A 22,478-nucleotide genomic window follows, 5' to 3' on the forward strand; every position below is an offset into this window, starting at 1 on the left:
TTATAATGTACGCTGAAGATGGCATTTAATTTCATTGCATGAGGTGCAATGACAATAAACTAAACTAAACTAAATTAAACTAAACTAAACTAAACTAAACTAAACTAAACTGAGGATAAGAGCATTACTATGAAGCCTTGAATTAAACAATAACAAATAAAAAAGTAGGTTTCATTTGGAAACACTTGAAAGCCCAGAAAAACAAACAGCTGCGATTCTTCTGGTTGAATGAAAATGTGTACCTCTCTACATAGTGATAGTAATTAATTACATTTACCGGTATATTTTTCCTGCAGAAAAATCAGGTGGAACAACAGCTGATGACCTCTTTCTATCGGTCCACCATAGAAAGTGTCCTCACATATTGCATTATAGCTGGTTTAACAGCTGCAGATAGGAAGGCACTACAGAGAGTGATCAATTTGGCACAAGAAACCATTGGTTGCCCTCTTAACACCTCTGGATGACATCGCCAGATCTCGCTGCTTTAGCAGAGTAAGGAAGATACTCAGAAATGATTCACACCCTGGTCGGTGTCTCTTTGCACTTCCACCATCGGGCAGAAGACATCAAAGTATATCCAGCCGAACAAATAGTTTAAAGATAGTTTCTATCCTTGTGCCGTCAGACTTTTAAATACAACCACAATCACTCCATGCACACGCTAGGTTTTTTTTTTTCTTTCTTTTTTCACTTCCGCTATAATTTTGCATCAATGAAGCTAAAACCAATTCCGTTGTATTTATTTTGTACAATGACCATAAAGATTATTCTATACTATACTATATCAATATAATACTGTATTGGGGTTTCCTCTAGGAATGGCCAGTTTTTCCTGACACTCAGCTATCAAGAATTCACATCTGAGCCAGTAATGTTCACTGTTCAAGCTTTTTCAACACAGGTAAGGTAGAAGATGGATGGATTTATATTTTGGGGAAGGGAGGGGAAAATGTACAGTATATTGGCAATATTTATCAGCTTGTGTGCAAGAATCCAGTAACAGTGAGATGGAAATATATGGATTTCTTACTTGTTTGACGTCCCTTATTGGCATATATTTAAAGCAAAAAAAATGCAATATATAGAGCGAGCTTTATGATCAAAACCAGGCCATCAAATTCCCATCTGGAGTTAGCTGCAATCTAATTTAGCAAACACTATGAAACTCTGGGCACAGGTGTAATTTGTGCTTGGCAATGTCATGTGCCAATCATTAAGTATTTTGCACCAATGACACCTCTGGATCCAGAGCCAAGGTGGCGCAGTGGTTAAATGCAGCACTGCAGGCTACTGCTAGATCAGCAGGTCAGCGGTTCAAATCTCACCGGCTCAGGGTTGACTCAGCCTTCCATCCTTCCGAGGTGGGTAAAATGAGGACCCAGATTGTTGGGGGCAATATGCTGACTCTCTGTAAACCGCTTAGAGAGGCCTGAAAGGCCTATGAAGCGGTATATAAGTCTACTGCTATTTTCAGGGTCAGCCCCTCTAGAGCAGTGGTCCCCAACCTTTTTATCGCCGCGGACCAGTCAGCCTGTGATAATTTTACCGTGGCCCGCTGAGCGCGCGCAGGGGTGGGGGGGCGTTATTCGCGATGACACATTGATTGTTTATATATCATATATATTTCATTTATATATCATAAAATGTTAGATGTTGCATTATTTTCAATATGAATTTGTAAATATATGCCAAATAGATTGCAATCGCTTTCTGGACTTCCTTTAAATTTGCAGGTAAATGCTGCAATAGATATATATCTCCCATCAGATTGATGATCACCCAAAAATGTTATTCATTGAATTCACTGTGAATCCTTTCTTAGTAAGTGCATTCAAGCCAGCCTACTACTAGCTGGTAGCCTCTCTGTCCATTCACCAAATTATCTGGGACAGGGGTGTCAGAGTGACATCGAAAATGTCAAGGTAATAGCCATGACTATGAAATTAAAAGCCTATTTATTCTTTTATTTGCATCACATAAAAACCAAGATGGTTCCCATCTTGAATTTTTCTAAATACATCCTACATACAACCATGATGCAGGAGTTTTCATTCAGCAAGAAAAAGGAACCGGTGACTTGAGCCAAGTCAACATCTGGAAATCTTATCCCAGTCATATCCAACCTAGCTTATTTTTTGAGATCACCTCAAGGCGAGCTGGAGCGGGACACGCTGCGCCACGAGTTGGAGAGCTTGGAGAGGCTGAGCGCGCAACTTGGAGAGCTGCGTCTCCGCCGCCTGGAGCCCGAGCTGGCCCGGCGGCAGCAGCAGCTGGAGGGGCTGTGGGCTGACTGCGCCGCTCTGGAGGCGCTGCTGGAGCAGCTCCTGGCCGAGCACGAAGGGCTGCAGGAAGCGCGCAAGCAGCGGCCGGCCACGCTGCTGTCTGCCCCGCGCGTCCTCCGGGCCGGGCGCTCCGAGAAGCGGCAGTTGGCCTCCGAGTACGCGCTGGTGCTGAGCTGGAGCTGCGCGCAGAGCCTGGAGCGATACGAGGCCGAGTTGCGGGCGCTGCAGGAGCTGGAAGGGGGCCGCCTGGGCCAACAGGACCTGCGCAAGCTGCGCACGCAGAACCAGGAGAGCCGCCGGCGCCTCGAGGAGCTGTGGCGCTGCTGCCGGGAGCTTTGCGCGCTGGGCGAGCGGCTGGAAGAGGAGCGGCTGGCGCAGCAGAAGAGTCACGGCGCCCAGCTGCAGCGATCATGGCTGCGCGGCCCGGTGCCAGGTACTCCACGGCCCGGCACCGGGCCGCGGACCGGGGGTTGGGGACCACTGCTCTAGAGCACGCTGCACCGCATCTCTGATTAGGTTATGAGCACCTGAGTTGCCGTTCATTTTTTTTGGGGGGGGGGGGGAAGCTACAAATGGCAGGATTTGGGCATCTTACCAAGCCATAAACCGCAGCTTTCCAAGGGCAGTGTAAAGTTCACTACACATAGTAAACCAAAACCAAACCAAGTTGCTGTTATTGTTTAGTAAGGACAGAATAACAGAGTTGGAAAGGACCTTGGAGGTCTTCTAGTCCAACCCCCTGCTCAAGCAGGAGGCCCTATACCCATGATGGCGAACCTATGGCACGCGGGCCACAGCTGGGTTTCATGCCAGCCATCAGCTCTGGCACATACCAATTGGTTTTTCACATTCACGCAGGGCCAGAGCAGGCCATTTTCACCTCCGGAGGCTGGGGAGGTCAAAAAACGGCCCCAAAAGGGAACAAACGAACTTCAGATTGGCCTGTTGGGGGCGTTTTTTGCTCTCCCCAGCCTCCAGTGATTTTCCTGAAGCCTGGGGAGGGCCAAAACGGCCTCCCTTGCCCCGCCAGAGGCCCTCTAGAAGTCGGAAACGGATCATTTCCGAACTTCCAGTTGGCCCCTTCAGGCTGTTTTTCGCCCTCTCCAGCCGCCAAAGAGGGGTTGCATGCTCATGCGCAGGGCAGGGTGGTCATTAAATTAAAGTCAATGCTGCATTCATTCAGCAAACTCTTTGTCCACTGGAGCATTTATTTTTTTTACTGGAAACTGGTTTGCCACCAAAAAAAATTATATAAATCATAGTCACGTGATTTTGGGGTGCTGCAAATCACAATATGTGCCACCTGATGCCAAGTGCCCCAAATGCAATCATCTACCGTTGGGAAAGAGGGTGCCGGCAGAATTTTGAATCCAGGTTGTTAGATAAGCTCCCCATTGGGAGAGCGAGTACGTTCAGAGAAGCGTTGTGAGAGTTGTGTTGGAGAACACACAAACCGGCATACAGAGACACTGCAGTTTAAATAGGCTTTTACTTTCGTGGAAATAGAGGCATCGGAGTCCATCAAACAGTCCAAGTCATACACGGATAAGACAGTCACTCATCAACGTCTTTCAGTTAAGGGATAATCCAAGTAACATAGTCCAGTATCATATAATCAGTTCAGTACTCAAAGTTTGCTAGCAGTTGCAAAACTTACAATAACTCCCGGCACTTTCTAACAGCCAGCTTCCAAAAACACTCAGATCAGATCAGCCCAGCATCTAACAAACAGAGAGCTAACAGTCACTCTGGCTCCCTCTTATGGCCGATTGAGGAAAACAGCAACCAATCACATTTTACAGTATGATTTAAGGAAACAGGTACAACATTGTTACATGATTTATATATTGCCAAACCAATCGTTAGATTATATTCCTAACACAGGTTTTAATTACCATTTTGGGGGGGGGAATCCGTCATAACTTTGAATCGGTTCTAAGTTGAGGACTACCTGTACCAGCCACTCGGGAGTTGATTTTTTTTTTTTTTTTTTTTGGTTATTCTGTTTCAGCCTCCTTATGTCCTCAAGAACGAAGTCCTCGTGGTTAGCAAAGGAGACGCGGGAACCATCACCAGCCACTTGCTTGATGTCCAGGATAGAGATAATCCTCAAGATGTGACGCTGACCATTTTAGACCCTCCGAAACATGGGCAATGGGTCAAGCTTTCAGGAAATGCCCCGTTAACCCTGCGGGTGTTCAGCCTCAGCGAACTTTCAGGAGGATTCGTGCATTATGTTCACGATGGGTCTGATAGTTTGGAAGACGCGGCAGTTCTACAAGTCAGTGATGGGTACCACTTTCAGAATATACTCTTCCGCATCAAGATTGACCTAAAGGTAAGACCTCTGAAATTGTGCCAGGGAATGCTTAAAAATTTGAGACCCAACAGTGTTGAGAGGATAATGCCATGATCCTTCACTGTTTGTCACGCTGGAGCCAGTTTGGTCTAGTACAGGGGTTAGCAATTCATGGCTCTGGAGCCGCATGTGGCTCTTTCATCTCTCTGCTGCGGCTCCCTGTTGCTGGTCGGCTCCACAATTGATAGGGCTTTTGGTTAGGACAAGTAGAGGAAAAAGGATGCTGCGCTAGGGGGAAACTCTATGGTGGGGAAACCAGACTTCCGGTCGGCAGAGGAAAAAGGACACCACACTAGGAGGAGACTCTATGGTGGGGGAACCAGACTTCCGGGCAGCAGAGGAAAAAGGACGCCACACTAGGAGGAGACTCTATGGTGGGGGAACCAGACTTCCGGGCGGCAGAGGAAAAAGGACGCCACACTAGGAGGAGACTCTATGGTGGGGGAACCGGACCTCTGGTTGGCTCCAGAATTAAATGGGGGGCTTCCAGTTAGGATCTTTGTGGCTCTTTGAGTGTTTAACTTTGCCGATCCCTGGTCTAGTAAAGTGATGGCTAACCTTTTTGTTGTTGGGTACCAAAAATGCGAGCGCACGGGCAATAGTAGGCGCTCATGCCAACACCCATAATGAAAACAGTCTCCCCTGGAGGCCCTACGGAAACCGGAAATGGATCGTTTCTGAATTTCCAATCGTTTTTCTCCCTCCTTAGGTTCCAGAGGCTTTCCTGAAGCCTGGGGAGGGTGAAAACGGCCACCCCCAGCCCTCCAGAAAACCGAAAATCAGCTGGCTGGTGTGCGCATGCACGCTGGAGCTGATGGCTCGCGTGCCGGCAGATATGGCTCCACCTGCCATCTGTGGCACCCTTGCCGTAGGTTCGTTGAGACAACAGACTAGAAAACGGGAGACATGAATTCTAGACATGAAAACCAACTGGGTGACTTTGGGCCAATCACCAGGAGACCCTGTGTTCTAGTCCTGCCTTAGACATGAAAGCCAGCTGAGTGACTTTGGGCCAATCACCAGGAGACTGTGAGTTCTAGTCCCGCCTTAGACATGAAAGCCAGCTGAGTGGCTTTGGGCCAATCACCAGGAGACTGTGAGTTCTAGTCCTGCCTTAGACATGAAAGCCAGCTGAGTGGTTTTGGGCCAATGACCAGGAGACCCTGTGTTCTAGCCCCACCTTAGACCTTAATGCCAGCTTGAGTGACTTTGGGCCAATCACCAGGAGACTGTGAGTTCTAGTCCCGCCTTAGACATGAATGCCAGCTGAGTGACTTTGGGCCAATGACCAGGAGACCCTGTGTTCTAGCCCCACCTTAGACCTTAATGCCAGCTTGAGTGACTTTGGGCCAATGACCAGGAGACCCTGTGTTCTAGTCCCGCCTTAGACATGAAAGCCAGCTGAATGACTTTGGGCCAATGACCAGGAGACCCTGTGTTCTAGTCCTGCCTTAGACCTTAATGCCAGCTTGAGTGACTTTGGGCCAATGACCAGGAGACCCTGTGTTCTAGTCCCGCCTTAGACATGAAAGCCGGCTGAGTGACTTTGGGCCAATCACCAGGAGACACTGAGTTCTAGTCCCGCCTTAGACATGAAAGCCAGCTGAGTGACTTTGGGCCAATGATAGGAGACTTGAGTGTTCTAATCCCGCCTTAGCCTTGAAAACCAGGTGGGTAATTTGAGCCAATCACTCTCTCTTAGCCCAACTGACCTTACAGAGTTGTTGCTGTGGGGAAATTAGGAGGAAGAAGGAGCATTGGATACATTGGCTACCTTGAGTTGTGTATACAGATAATAAGGGTGGGAAATAATAAGGTTAATTGTGGTTGCTGGTATGTTAATGGGCAAAACCATTACTGCCCATTATACCATTATCCTTGTATAATAAGGGCTATGTAGGCTGCTGTTTCTTCTCGTGTTTCAGGGCACTGGTTATAAATCTAAAATCTTACATGGTTTGGGACCAATTTGGTCTAGTGCTTAAATACCAGGCTACAACCATGAGTTCTACTCCTGCCTTGGCTATAAAAGCCAGCTGGGTGACTGTGGTCCAATCACCAGAAGACTGTGAGTTCTAGTCCCGCCTTAGCCATGAAAGCCAGCTGGGTGACTGTGGTCCAATCACTAGGAGACTGTGAGTTCTAGTCCCGCCTTAGCCATGAAAGCCAGCTGGGTGACTTTGGGCCAATCACTAGGAGTCTGTGAGTTCTAGTCCCGCCTTAGCCATGAAAGCCAGCTGGGTGACTTTGGGCCAATCACTAGGAGTCTGTGAGTTCTAGTCCCGCCTTAGCCATGAAAGCCAGCTGGGTGACTTTGGGCCAATCACTAGGAGACTGTGAGTTCTAGTCCCGCCTTAGCCATGAAAGCCAGCTGGGTGACTTTGGGCCAATCACTAGGAGTCTGTGAGTTCTAGTCCCGCCTTAGCCATGAAAGCCAGCTGGGTGATGTTGGGCCAATCACCAGGAGACTGTGAGTTCTAGTCCCGCCTTAGCCATGAAAGCTAGCTGGGTGACTTTGGGCCAATCACTAGGAGTCTGTGAGTTCTAGTCCCGCCTTAGCCATGAAAGCCAGCTGGTTGACTTTGAGTCAGTCATTCTCTCTCAGTCCAACTTACCTCACAAAGTTGTTGACCTGGGGAAAATAGATCAAAGGAGTATTGGGTACGGTTGCCACCTTGAGTTATTTGTAAAATATAAATAAATAAGCATAGTGTAACAGTTGTACATTCCAATCCACGTTGTAGACCTAACCCTCAGTGTTATACTTATTTACTTAGAAGTCATTTAAAGGACTCACTTCAAAGGAAATATTCATGCGCCTTTAAACCATCTTCTCTTTCCAGAAATTGCTGGGTACATTCATTCTGTCCCTGGGGGTATCTCCGTCAAAGTGTTTTTCATTTTTTCCCCGCAGTCTGTAATTTGTAGGGAGTTGGAGGTGATAAAAACCCTGTCAGTTGAAAGCGACAAAAACGTCCATGCACTGAGAAAAATCTCCTCAGGGAAAACCCATTCTCGCTTCCTTCTTTTAATTTTAAGTGTGTTATATTAAACTAATTAGCAAAGGTAAAGGTTTCCCTCGTACATAGGTACTAGTTGTTCCTGACTCTAGGGGGCAGTGCTCATCTCCGTTTCAAAGCTGAAGAGCCGGCGCTGTCCGAAGACGTCTCCGTGGTCATGTGGCCGGCATGACTAAACACCGAAGGTGCACGGAACGCTGTTACCTTCCCACCAAAGGTGGCCCCTATTTTTCTACTTGCATTTGTTATGTGCTTTCGAACTGCTAGGTTGGCAGAAGCTGGGACTAGTAACAGGAACTCACTCCATTAGGCGGCGCTAGGGATTCGAACCGCCGAACTGCCAACCTTTCTGATCGACAAGCTCAGCACCTTAGACACTGAGGCACCCTTTTAATTAGCAAAAGGAAAGTTTAAATATATTTAACAGTATTAATGGCGGAATATAGGTAGTCATCGAGTCCCAACAGTTCATTTAGTGGCCATTCAAAGTTACAGCGGCACTGAAAAAAGTGACTTATGGCCGTTTTTCACATTTACGACCATCGCAGCATCCCCATGGTCCCACAATCCAAATTCGGATGCTTGGCAATGGACTCATATTTATGACGGTTACATTGTCCCTGGTGTGGGGTGTGGGGTGTCACGTGATCTCATTTTGCGACTTTATTACAAGCAAAGTCAGTGGGGAAGCCGGATTTGCTTTGCAACCATGTTATTAACTTTGTAACTGCAGTGATTCACTTAACAATTGTGGCAAGTGTTCTGTCCCCCCTTCTCCGCTCGTTAACAGACGACAGGCAGACAAACTTAAAAGGAAAGAACTTTATCAGTCCTCGGCTCAGACTGGCTGCGAGCCCAAAAATAAACATAAATAAAGTCTCTGGCAAGAAGATAACAGAATGCAAAACAAAATCTCTTACGGCAAAACCAAGTGTCCAAAAAGAAAGCAAAGCACTTCTCCAAGTGTCTCTCACAAACAAACCACGACCGATGAACAATGAATGATGAATGATGCAACCAGGGCGTGGCACCACCCGCCCTTTTATCACCAGAAGACGCCACTAAACGAGCCCCAGCTGCATTGTTAATCTTGCATCCCGACTCAACTCACAGCAAACTTCTGCTGAGTCACAACAGCAAGTGAGGCCATAAAATGGAGCAGAATTCACTTAGCAAATTTCTCACTGAGCAACATACATTTTGGGCTCAATTGTGTGTCGTAAGTTGAGGACCACCTGTATAACAAGAAGGAGTTATCCTTATCCTAAGAAAGGAGTGGAAGGGGAGGAGAAAAAGAAGTGGCCTAGAAAATAATATTGTCAACAGGAAAAAAAATGTTGGTTCTCTCGTGCTTCATGGAAATAATAGTGTGCATTACACATGAACGAGTGAAGGACGTACTTTTTAGCTACCACGCTTGAGTGATGAATCCTCAGAGTGGATAAAATTAACACCAAGGGGTATAAACAATGCAGGGCTTTGATTAAGATGTCCATTAAGAGGAGCAAATGCCTCCCCAGAATTTAATGACACAGATATATTGTCTTGCGACGATGTGGCTATGCATTTGTGGAGGGGTGAGTCAGTCCTAGGACAAACTCTGGAAAAAGTGATTGGATGATTTGGATGAGGGAATAAATGGGGAACTCATCAAATTTGCAGATGACAACAAGCTGGCAGGAATAGCCAACACTCCAGAAGACAGGCTTCAGAGACAGAAGGGTCTTGACAAACTTGAACATTGGGGGCTATCTAACAAAATGAAATGCAATGGTGAAGAGAGTAAGGTTCTACATTTAGGCAACAAAAATGAAATGCACAGGTACAGTATAGGTGGTACCTTGCTCAATAGTAGTAACTGAGAGGGATCTTGGAGTCCTAGTGGACAACCATTTAAATAGGAGCCAGCCGTGTGCAGCAGCTGCCAAAAAAGCCAACACAGTTCTAGGCTGCGTAAACAGAGGGATAGAATCAAGATCACGTGAAGGGTTAATACCACTTTATAATGCCTTGGTAAGGCCACACTTGGAATCCTGTATTCAGTTTTGGTCGCCACGATGTAGAAAAGATGTGGAGACTCTAGAAGGAGTGCAGAGAAGAGCAACAAAGATGATTAGGGGACCCGAGACTAAAACATATGAAGAACGGTTGCAGGAACTGGGTATGTCTAGTTTAAGGAAAAGAAGGACTAGCGGTGATATGATACCAGTGTTCCAATATCTCAGGTGTTGCCACAAAGAAGAGGGAGTCAAGCTATTCTCCAAGGCACCTGAGGGTAGAACAAGAAGCAATGTGTGGAAAATAATCAAGGAGAGAAGCAACTTAGAACTGAGGAGAAATTTCCTGACAGTTAGAACAACATGTTCCATCACTGGAGGTTTTTAAGAAGAGACTGGACAGCCACTTGTCTGAAATGGTATAGGGTCTCCTGCTTGGGCAGGGGGTTAGACTAGAACAGGGGTCTCCAACCATGGCAACTTTAAGACTTTTGGACTCCAACTCCCAGAATTCCTCAGCCAGCTTTCCTCATCTTTGCTGGCTGAGGAATTCTGGGAGTTGAAGTCCACAAGTCTTGAAGTTGCCATGGTTGAAGACCCCTGGACTAGAAGACCTTCAAACCCTCTTCTAGTTCTATTCTAATTGATTGATTGATTGAGCTCTGGAAATCTCATCTTCGCTTGGATGCCGTGATTAGAAAATGCTAACTTGGATTTGGCATTTTTAGGCACGAACTTCCATGGGTCCATGTGGGCCTAAGTCTCTCCATCTATCCCATCTTTGCTTTCTTGCAATGGGGCTTGTGGGAGAATTAATGTTGAATTGATCCTGGATTTCACACATCTGCTAAGATGGATGGATTTGTACAACACATTTAAGGTATTGTGAACTTGCTAGAACAGGGGTTCTCAAATTTCGCACCTTTAAGCAGGGTAGGGATTGAAAAATGTTAGCAACCAGTTCTCTGCCCGGTTGCTGGGTGGGTGCGGCCATGGTGGGTGTGGCCTACGCGGCCTCCTGCAACATGTTGGGGGGGGGTGTACCCTCCCCAGGTTCCAGAGGCTTTCCTCAAGCCTCTGGGAGGGCAAAAACGGCCTTCCCTGTACTCCGGAGGCCCTCCAGAGGCTGGAAACAGGGCCGTTTTTGGACTTCCGGTACTTTTGATAGACCTATTTTTTGCCTTCCCCAGACTCCGGAGGCTTTCCCTGAGCCTCCAGGAGGACGAAAAAGGCCTTCCCTGTACTCCGGAGGCCCTCCAGAGGCTGGAAACAGGCCCATTTCCGGACTTCCGGGAGCCTCTTTTTCACCCCCCCCCCAGAGCCTCCACGCGGGCCCTGCACTTATCTGACATGATTAAGGTGACCAGACGTCCCGCTTTTGGCGGGACAGTCCCGATTTTTAATAATTTGTCCCGCGTCCCGCAGCGTTTTTAAAAAGTCCCGATTTTTGTAGAAAGGGTGCCCCCCCCTTTTTTGGCTCCACCACGTGGCTTCCTCTTGCAAACATTTCCACTCATTTTTCCAGGTCTATCTTTGTCTATAGTGGCTGCACGCCGGGAAGGTGGCCTGTGGGTCTGGAGGCTGTGCGGCGGCTGTGCGCTGCCGAGCACTAGCCGGAGTCGCGGAGCGGGCTGGCCGAGCGGCCTCGCACACAGCTCGCCTCGCTGCCCGATGGAGGCTGCCAGGCTGCTGGCGCTGCTGCTGCTGGTGCTACTGCGTCACTTTAGGCATGATGAATGGGCCGCGTGGAGACTACTGGGAGGGGCAGGGGCAGGCAGTCTTTGCAACAACCGGTTCGGCGAACGGCTGAGACTTTAAGACTTTTGGGCTTCAACTTTGTGAATTCTGGGAGTTGAAGTCCACGAGTCTTCAAGTCACCCAGTTTAGAGACACCCCCACCCCCCGATGCTATAACCATGGTGCCTGTTATTCATAAAGGATAGCCGTGATTCTTAATCATACACATAAATATTGTAGGATTGACAACGCCGGCAAGACCTTCGCATCACCTTGGGGAGAATTAGTTATGTATCTTTCATTGATAGTGTCATACTTATGCATTAATTATCCTGTTTTGATTCTGCGTTCCTTTAATCCTGCAGCCCTTCTCTTCTTCTTCTTCTTCGGTGTGTGAATTGGATTTTAATAGCAATTAGACAGGAGCCCTAGCAGATGTTCTGAGTTTTGTTTTAGAAGGTTTTAAAATATGATAAAAACCTCTCCATTTGCCATCTTAACGTTTTGAGCTCCTTTTGAGCTAGTCTACTACGTATTTGAAGATATTGAAAGTAATGAGGTGTTTCAGACCATTCCTAGCAGGGAGTCTCAAAAAAGATTTCATCTTTGTTTGATTAAATGTTAAATCTTTGCCGTCTATAGGAATCATTATCCCTGCCAATCAATCTTACCACGTTAACCTTTCGTGAAAGTAATGTTTGAGCAAGAGACGATGAAACTTCTTTTACGTTTAATCTCACAATTTTAATCAGCTATTTATAGGTCTTTTGAAACTCCTAACAGAATAACAGAGTTGGAAGGGACCTGGGAGGCCTTCTAGTCCATCCCTCTGCTCAAGCAGGAAACCCCGTACCTTTTCAGAGAAATTGTTGTCCAATTTCTTTTCAATATTTTCAATATTTCCCAGGAAATATTTCATTTTTCTAGGAGAGGCGCAGGTGCTAACTTCCTACTGTGGGAAATTATCATCCAGCCCTCTCCCAGAAAATGAAATATCCTAGGAAATATTGAAAAGGCAGAATATTTCCCTGGATATGAAAAGAAAGAAACATGTTTTAAAAGACAGAATAGTTGCCTGTAGCTTCCCGCCCATCCCCACTGTTAATGGGCCATTAAGAAGGCCAAGCTAGTCCCTTTTACACAATAAAGACTTCTCCACTTCAGCCCCAGGGGGGATGGGAGTAAAGGCATGATAATATTGGCCCTTTACTCAACTGACCACATGGCACCTGAGAACTCAACTAAACCTGGATTCAAAACACAGCCCAGAGAGTTGCCCCTGCATGGCCCTATGGGAGTCTGACAACCAATCAGAATACATTTCTTATACAGGACAGGAAACAGAGAGGTGGGACTGAACAGGTTATAAAAAGCCTAGCAAGCCCCTCCTTCAGCCCTTCTCTTCTTCTCCACCAACATTGAAGCATGTGATCACCTTTTCTGTTCAGGGCTCAAGCCATGTGGCCCTGTCCAACAATAAACCATCTTTCCAAATATGGGAGGAAGTTCACTACTTCCATTCTCTGTCCATCGGCACTGTCTGGATGGTCTCTTGTGACGAGCCGATGGACAGAGAATGGAAGTAGTGAACTTCCTCCCATATTTGGGCATACCAGGGGTTGTGACTTTAAATATATACCTTTCTCCCTGGCTTAGCTGATAACGGAGGAGACCCTGTGGCTTAATGGTTAACACATCTGCCTAATATGCAATACAGCCCAGGTTCGAATCCCAGTAAGGATATGGCTAGATGATGAGAGCTAAATAGCTTGAAATAGATCTATACTAGTCTCCCTTTATTTATTTATCAGCACAAATACAACACAAATGTAACAAAAGGCAACTAATAATATTGAGTTTCTGTCTGGATGGTCTCTTGTGATGAGCTGATGGACAGAGAATGGAAGTAGTGAACCTCCTCCCATATTTGGGCATACCAGGGGTTGTGACTATTTATATATATATATATATATATATATATATATATATATATATATATATATATATATATATATATATATATATATATATATATATATATATATATATATATATATATATATATATATATATATATATATATATGACAGAGAATGGAAGTAGTGATCTTCCTCCCATATTTGGGCATACCGGGGATTGTAAAAAATCATATATCTACATATATCATATATCTATATATTTATATAGTTCATTACATCATCATAGATCCGTTTAATATACCAAGGTCTGTCTTTCTAATATAAAATGGGCACTACATACAATTATACCAAAGTATTCAATTCATCCCACTCTTATACATTAAGATCATTATTATCCTTTATATTACATGCATATAACTTTTTGAACAGTAGATATATCCCAGACATTTACACTTTAAAGAAACCACAGCGTTCATTTTAACACAGATTTATAATCCAATCTAAAAGTGCACTCCGGAATGGCCCAGAAAAAGGCGAGTTTGAACACTTTTATTATTATTCGTTCAAGCAGATATCAAATTGAAGTGCCAATTTGAGTTCAAGTGCTTCTACCAAACTAATTCAACTTCTGTTGTTTTTTTCTTTGCAGTATGAAAATCCAGTAACGCATTATGAGATTATTTATTTGGTATTGAACAGAAAACAACAAAATACAGAAAGTTTACATTTAGCTATTTATGAAGTAGATTTATCCAGATTATTTAGGGGGGAAGAGGGGGGAACCATTCGATTTGCAAAGGATCAAAAATCTCATTCTTCAATTCGAAGAAACAATTGAAAAAATAATTTGTTTCTTTCTGGTCAACCTTTTTTTTTTTTAAACAGCAGAGATGTCTTTTTTTTAAAAAAAAAAAAAAATCTCATCCTAGAGGGAAAATAAGAGGAGCTGATTGTAGTGTAAGTAGTGATCTATTTTTCAAATAACATTCAGAAGTATAGAGTTGAAGCAGCTGGAGTCAAAACTCAAACAGAATCTAATGCTGAATAAAGAAACAAAAATTAAGACAATTCATTATCATTATCATATCATTTGGAAGTAAATGAATCTTAGAAGAAGATGAATTTTCTTAAGCAGAAGTATTTCGAGAAAAATAATGAGCCACACAAATTGTTGGCCTATCAACTAGGTGTTTATTTTTATTTTTTTAAAAATAAACCACCCAATATTCAAAATTTTCTGAATGGTTCACAATAAAACACATTAAAATGCCAAATAAATAAATATACAACTATCACTTCAACAGAAAGAATTGTATTTCAGCTTCAGAAGAGATGGTAAATCAGTTTGTTAAATACTATTCTCAACTATATGGAAAACAGATGCCAAGTTTGTAAAAGATTATAGAGCAGTGGTGGGATTCAAATAATTTAATAACTGGATCTCTACCCTGGATGGGCGTGGCTCAGTGGTCATGTGACTGGGTGGGCGTGGCCAACTCAACATCACTCACATCAATGGGCGCTTCGCCTTAGCTGTTACAATGTAATAAGGGTTAACCGGAGAGGCAGTTTCTGTAAGCAGGGCAATAAAGATGAGGCTAGAAACAACATCCTTCCTGCCTTCCTTACAAGATTAACCCCGTAAAGTGGAAAGAAACAAAAGATTTTTTCCAACAACCGGTTCTTCGAACTGCTTAGAAAGTTAACAACCGTTTCTCCCGCATAGGTGCGCACTGGCTGAATCCCACCACTGTTATAGAATATTTGGATACAACACTAGATTATGAAATTTACAGATCAACAAAAGGAATTGCTTAACAAGCCAATTACAGAAGATGAAATGAAGGACGCAACATTGCATAAATTCCCAGAACCTGTATTTTGCAAAAGGCTAAGATTTTCAAAGAAATTTCCATGGGACTATTAATTAAGATTGAGATGAGCTAGAAAGCAGGAAATAAAGGACATGATGGCAGGTGGGCGGGAGCTACTGGTTCGCCCGAACCGGTCTGAACTGGCTGAATATCACCTCTGACTGTTATCAAAAAATGTGGTTTTTAGGTAGGGTTGTATCTGACCTGTGACATTCTGAAAAACCCCTAGGTGGCAGAAAAGAATTAGCAATTTTTTTGTATCTCTCTGTGGCCATCTAGTGGTCACTTGGTTCTTTTACAGTTCAGTTGTGGTAGCTTTAACTGAGCTGCATGAATATTATTATTCTCAGCTGAAAACTGATGCTGTGATAGGGATATTACTTTTTAAATTGACAGATACCCCCCTGCAGCTTTTACTTGTAGTTGGAGTTAGGCAACTACCAGCTTGGAATTTTTCTGAGGACACTCTAGTGTGAAGTAAATGTATCCTTGCTTGAAAAATGGGACAACCTTTAACTCCTACTTGTATTGCTTTTTTAACCCTTTTATTTTATTTCCTGTGAATTCTGTTCATTCACATCCAGCAAAGTATTTCAAAGGAGGACTTGCAGTCACAGACCTTATCTGGCTCAGAGAGCTGCCAGGCCGATATCTGCAAAACTTGGCAAGGCGTCTTGGAGACAGAGAATAAGCGAACTAATTGTCTCCTGCAAACTCCCCTCCCCTTTCGCTCCTCTTTTATTTTCTCTGGGAGGGGCCATTCACCGTCCACCTGTGACCTTACTCCCAAGTCGACCCCCCTTCGTCTGGCAGCTCTCTGCCGAAGCACTCAGCACCCTAACCCTAAACCTAACCCTAAACCTAACCCTAACCTAACCCTAAACCTAAACATAACCCTAAACCAAACCCCTAAACCTAATCCTAACCCTTACCTTAATTTAAATCGGCTTTCTGCCGCCGCGCTGTTTTAAAGTGCCATTCTGTCGCCGCGCTGTTGTCGCCGCGCTGATGACGTCATGGTGATGACATTGCGGCTTTAGCGACACGGTTTTGTCACCGCTATTTTGACGAGCGCGGTTTTGTCGGGCCACATATTGTTTGTGGCAATGTAAGAACTCTAAGCTGATGACACATTTAACTCCACCATCACCCCGGATCTGCCTGATTTTCCCCTACAAACGTTTCCTTGATTGTTCAAGACATTTCAAATCTCTTTGATTTCATCCGTAATACAATAAGGTAACCGTGAACTGATTGTACAACCTTGCTTTTAAAAACAATCGATTCCTGAATACGTTCCCTATTTTTTGCCGAGTAAAACAATCTACTTTAATGAGCTCATTGACCTACCATCCCAAGCCTTTAAAGAGCATCCAGAAATGTTCCCAATGAGCTCGTTAGGATCCTCTTAGCAATTAGAAGCACAGCAAAATTAATTATAATAATAATGATCAAGGACAGGGGTTTAATGGATTTAATCTGCATCCCCGTTTTGCAGATATGCACCGAGTTGTAACTTAAAATAGCCTCTTTGCTCTGGTTACCTTTCACAAAGAGCTGTTGGGAAATGTCATGGACCACTTCATTGGGTCCACAGCTAAGCCAAAGTTTGCTTAATTTGATTGAATACGTCGCAAAGTACAGAGTTAAACTCTGAACCACTAGCTCTCAAAGTTTGACAACGAAACAATGGAATATGGATATTTTCAAAGTAGATGGAGATTCTCAAATCATCCAGGTCATGGTTGTCCCAAAGGTGCATTTTTTTCAAAAGGCAAATGGACTTCCTTTGTTTTTCCCTTCTGGAGAACCGAAGAAGCTTCTGGATGAGAGAGAAGCAAAATGTCTTCAAGCAAAAGGAAAAAAATAAAGTCTAGCTGTCATTTGAAAAAGCACCTTTGGGATATTTTCAAAGGTTGCTGGACTTTGAAAGACCCAAAGTGGCATTTTTATTACATGTATCGGATCCTGAGTAGCTGCATTCACATGCAAATGAGGAGAGAGAGAGAGAGACAGATGTATTGTGGCCCAACAGGAGCCGTTGGAGCTGCAAACAGACTCCGATAGCGGGGGACCCTATGAGTCGGCTCTGGAAGATGTGGAGGACCCTGGACAAGGTTCAGACTCTGAGCAGGGACCAGAGAGGCTGGTTGGCCGCCAGGAGGTGCCTGAGACTTGGACCAGTGGGGAGGAGCCAAGGGAGTGTGATCCGGACGTCATGCATTGGAGCAGTGGGGAGGAGCCAAGGGAGTTGTTCCTGGATGCCCAGCAACGAAGAGCTAATAGGCGTAAGGAACAGTTACGCAGTTACAGGAGATAATTGCACTCAGCTGGTGATAATTAGGCTCCTCTCAAGACTATAAAAGGAATGATTGTGCACACGCCCCTTTGCAGGAGTCAACGTATTCACTAAAGTTGGAGAACTTTTGTGGCTAGCTTGGCAGGCTGGATTGCTGCCAAGGTTAGTCTGTGCTGGCTTGCTGCCAACGTCTTGTCTGTGCTGGCTTGCTGCCCAGGTCCTGTCTGTGTGTTAATAAATCCTTGCAGTATTTTTGTCTCGGCGTGCTTTGGTGTAGGACGATGGGGGTCAGAACAGATATGTATGTATGTATGTATGTATGTATGTATGTAGTGGGTTGATTCTATTACATCCTGAAGGTCCTGTACCGTCCTTAATCCCATCAACTGGAGCTAAAGATGTTTTATTTATGAATAGATTGCCCCGATTTCTTAATGGGCACAAAATATCCATCTCTAAAGACTTCAGGCATCTGCTGGATGCTGTTGAGGCTGCTTTCTGCCTTTGTTAAAAAAAATTTCCTTTGGGGAAATATAATATTCTGCCTCTTTTAATATCCCCCAAAATATTTTATTTTCTTGGGGGCGGGGAGTTCCCACAGAGTGTAACATTAAATAAAATTGTAGTTCTTTTGAACTCTATCCTGCCTTTTGATTTCTTGCAGCTGACAAGTTCATAGAAACCAATGCCACCGTTAGAGCATTCCATTGGTCTATGGGTGATGGTATAAATTTCAATCCCTTTGGAAATTCAGCAGGTGCCTTGTTTGAAGATGTCACCTTAAGATCTGTCCCACAAATACTCAAAAGACTCAGGCTATTCTTATCTTCCAACCTCGCCTCTCCATTAATAGCTTCATTTAACGACATTATGTGTGTTTGATCTTCTTTGCAGAGCAGTGGCATTCCCCGCCTGGTGATCAGCTCTACTGTTTGGGTCCCAGAGGGAGGCATGTTGCAAATCACCAAAAAAAATCTGCAAGCCGAGATGTTTGGGGCCAGTGATTCTGCAATCATCTATAACATTAAGGACAAGCCACAATATGGTAAGTGAGGTGTGTGTGTGTGTGTATGGAACTTCTTGAGTTATTAAGGCTTCCCCTTTGACTTTTGCTTGTCAGAAAATTGCAATGTCAACCCTCAAAGCATCCCTGGGCTGCTCTCGAGTTGCCATAGGCAAGGGGAACTCATGAAGCAGCACAGCAGCCACAAACAAAAGTACATTCCACGCATATCTTTCTCAAGGCTGTCTCCCAGGTTACCCGCAGTAGCTGGAGGGGCATGATCTCTACAGCTCGAAAGTGCTCCATTGGAAAATGTGATTTATGACACACCCTGGGGGGAGAGGGGAAACAGGGTCATAATTAGATTGTGGGGTCAGAGTTGGCTTCACTTGGGTACATGCCGACATGTTGCTCCTAATAAATAACTGGATTTCTTTTGAAGCTTGGCTTGAGGCTCATGGTTTAATTAGGGCATCCTTCGGAACCCTGACATGCAAAAGGTGATGACATAACCCCAGACACTCAATCTTTCCCAGCATGAGGCTCTTCTCCAGGGAGTCCTTCCTTCTCATTAGGTGGCCAAAGTATTTGAGTTTCCTCTTCAGGATCTGGCCTCCTAAAGAGCAGTCAAGGTTGATCTCCTCTAGGACTGACCAGTTTTATCGCCTTGCAGTCCAGTGGAGTCTTCTCCAGCACCAGAGTTCAAAGGCCTCCATTCTTTGGCGCTCAACCTTTCTTATGGTCCAACTTTTCATAGCCACACATTGCAACTGGGAAAACCAATTGCCTTGACTATATGCACTTTCTGGAAAGACTATATTGCCTATAATTATAATGATAGAAAGTTCCTACCTATATTCAAACATATGCGTGCCCTTGTGTTGCTGTGTGCCTTGGAAAACAACATTTCTTCAGGCAGGGTCTGCATGTTTTTCATTGGAAGTCACAAAGAAGTCTTCCAGATTTAAGAAAAACAAACTAACGCTACGTGATCAGACTTTGCAGCTCCCAGGGAACGGCCTAGAAAAACAAGCATTAGATGTAATGGTATTCCGTACAGGCTAAGCTCTTCGGTGTTTGATGTATATTTGTTTGCAGCTGATAAAATACTTGGAATACTTAAAATGCAGAGTGTGCAGAGCATGGTGCTTTAAAAAGGGTGTTATTGAAAAGATCTTTTGTGTTGTCAAGACGAGGTGTTGTCGGCGGTCGCTCTGCTTGTTAATCTGCGTTAGAAAGATTAATGTAGACCAGAGGTGTCAAACTCGATTTCATTGAGGGCCGCTTCAGGGTTGTGTTTGACCTCGGGGGGGGGGGGCAGGGTGCATGGTCAGCTCGATGTCACTCATGTCGGGGGTTCCTGTGGTGGCCCAAGCACTCTGCCAGTGAAAATGGGCTCCTGAGCTCCATTTTCGCTGGCAGAGGCACCGTGGGCCAGTCCTATTTCTCTGGTGGTATCGTCTCAAAAATATATTCAGCCCCAAACTGATGACAAAAACCAGAAATTTTCCTTCAGGATGGGAAGGATGATAAGTCACCTTACTCCCATCATCTCAGAAATTACCAGAAATTGATAGATTTGTATAATGCGGTCTCTCCAGACCTAAAATTAAATCAACATTAGGGAAGCACAGAAAGCTGAAATGTTTCTGTGTAATCTTCCGTATCAATTTCTCTCATTTTCAGGCTCGTTCAATACCCAGAAGATATTTCGAAGTCTTTAGACAAGGACAATTAAATCCATCAATAGTTTTTTTGTATCTCTGCCTACCTCATTTGAGTTGAGAGTGTTATATGTTGGGTGCTAAAGTAAAATGCCCCAACCTCTTTATTAATTGGCCCTATTTATAGCCACTGCAATAGAAGAAGAGACTCTTCACATTTTCCGATACCTCCGTAAACCATCCAATAAAGAGTCTGTGGGTGTAATAAATAAAAATAAAAATCACAGTGCAAAGTAGCACAATAAAACATCCTTAATACGCCGATCGGGACACGGTGACTCGGTGGCTAAGACACTGAGCTTGTCGATCAGAAAGGTCGGCAGTTTGAATCCTTGCGTTGCATAACGGGGTGACCTCCCGTTACTTGTCCCAGCTTCTGCCAACCTAGCAGTTTGAAAGCATGTAGAAAATGCAAGTAGAAAAATAGGAACCACCTTTGGAGGGAAGGTAACAGCGTTCCGTGCACCTTCGGCGTTTAGTCACGCCAGCCACATGACCAAGGAGACATCTTCGGACCACCCTGGCTCTTCAGCTTTGAAACAGAGATGAGGATCACCTCCTAGAGTCGGGAATGACTAGCACATATGTGCAAGGGGAACCCCCAACTGGCCCTTCCCCCATATATTATCTGCCTCCTGAGTTCCTGATCGGGAGGAAATGGGGATTTTACAGTAACCTTCCCCTGGAGTGGTGTGGGAATGGAGAATTTGCAGTATCTGTAAAATCTGCCATACCCACCAAGCCATGCCATGCCATGCCCACCAATTTTTTTTGAATTCCACCACTGATTTATATATGGCAAATCTTACTTTGCAAAATTGTTAAAAAGACTGTAGTGTGTGCGTGTGTGCGTGTGTGTGCGCGTGCGCCCAAATATGGGAGGGAGCATACAGCTTCCCTTTTGCCTTTCAGCTCCACCCTAGGAGCCTTCCAGGCAGGAAACCATTTTTGTGTTGCATTTGTGCTGATAAATAAATGAGGGGAGACTAGTATAGATCTGTTTCAAGCTATTTAGCTCTCATCAGCTAGCCATACCTTTACTGGGATTCGAACCTGGGCTATTTTTACATGTTAGGCAGTTGTATTAGCCTCTAAGCCACAAGCTCTCCTCCCTTATCAGCTGAGCCAAGGGGAATAATTATCCCAGCAAGGGTATGGCTAGCTGATGAGAGCTAAATAGCTTGAAATAGATCTATACTAATCTCCCTTTATTTATTTATTAGCACAAATGTTATACATACACACATACACACACCCCACACGGACATCACACAGACATCAGTCTTTTTAACAATTTTGTAAAGTCAGATTTGCCCAAGATCAGTCTGGAAACATCATGACTGAACATCGTAACCTTTCCTAATGAGTATTGTTTATATAGTGGCCATACAATTTTTATAATCCCCAGCAGTCAGAGGCTGAAAGTCTCTATGGGGGAAACAAAATTAACCTCATTTAAAGGAATCAAACATCTACCTGGAGGGAATCCTAGAAATGTGGCCTCTCCTAGGGTAATTTAATTTGGCTTTTTTTTTTTTTTTAAAGATGCTAAGCCTAGGCAGACGGTTGCTAATGGATACCTCTGTGGCTGCTAGCTTATCTTATCTAAAAGATTTCCTTTAATTAAAGGAATCCAATTAAAGGAAAATTGAAGTTGGCACGTAAGAAAGCAAAGCGTAACCCTCCTCGATTATTTTTATTAATGAGAATATCCTTGGACCTACACAAACTCAGTAAAGCAAGGGTGTGAAAAATTACAGATTATGGGGCTTAAATTCCTTTTCTGTTCTCCGCCGGAACCTTTTAGATGGGTGGGACATTTCTGAACTTCGTTTGCTTGCTTGTTTAGGAAGGTGAATTAAAGAAAGAAAGAAAATACCTTAAGTACTCAGCCTCTTGATCTGGTGACATTTCTTAACCTTTCCTTGTTTTTTTTTTAAAAAAGCAATGCTTCTCTTTATCAGTAGAGGGAGCTATAACATTAACTGTAACACTACTCTAGTGCTCTTGCTCCCCCTACTGGTGACAAAAAGAGCTGCAGTTTACTTGAGGAAAATTTTGTTGTGATGACACTCCATAAAACTTTTTTAAAAAAAATAAAAGTAAAATAAAAATAATAAAGAGGAGGGAAGCATGAGGATATTAAGAGCCGAGCTGGCGCAGTGGTTAGGGTGCAGTACTGCAGGCCACTTCAGCTGACTGCTATCTGCAGTTCAGCGGTTCTAATCTCACCGGCTCAAGGTTGACTCAGCCTTCCATCC

At 44.3% G+C, this 22,478-nt stretch overlaps 1 protein-coding gene across 1 annotated transcript in view; it reads left to right on the plus strand.

The window, feature by feature from the left end:
* FRAS1 (Fraser extracellular matrix complex subunit 1) overlaps window positions 1-22,478 on the plus strand; it is a 279,515-nt gene that overhangs the window by 135,635 nt on the left and 121,402 nt on the right. Inside the window, exons 27-29 of the mRNA XM_087723886.1 lie at window positions 820-904; window positions 4,297-4,623; window positions 18,385-18,535. Coding sequence (XP_087580012.1) covers window positions 820-904; window positions 4,297-4,623; window positions 18,385-18,535 — 563 coding nt within the window. The remainder of the gene's footprint in view (window positions 1-819; window positions 905-4,296; window positions 4,624-18,384; window positions 18,536-22,478) is intronic.

This window comes from Thamnophis sirtalis, unplaced genomic scaffold, assembly GCF_051295495.1.
Source record: "Thamnophis sirtalis isolate CommonGarterSnake01/CBP01778 unplaced genomic scaffold, rThaSir2_p1.2 scaffold_10, whole genome shotgun sequence".
NCBI classification, from domain to species: domain Eukaryota; kingdom Metazoa; phylum Chordata; class Lepidosauria; order Squamata; family Natricidae; genus Thamnophis; species Thamnophis sirtalis.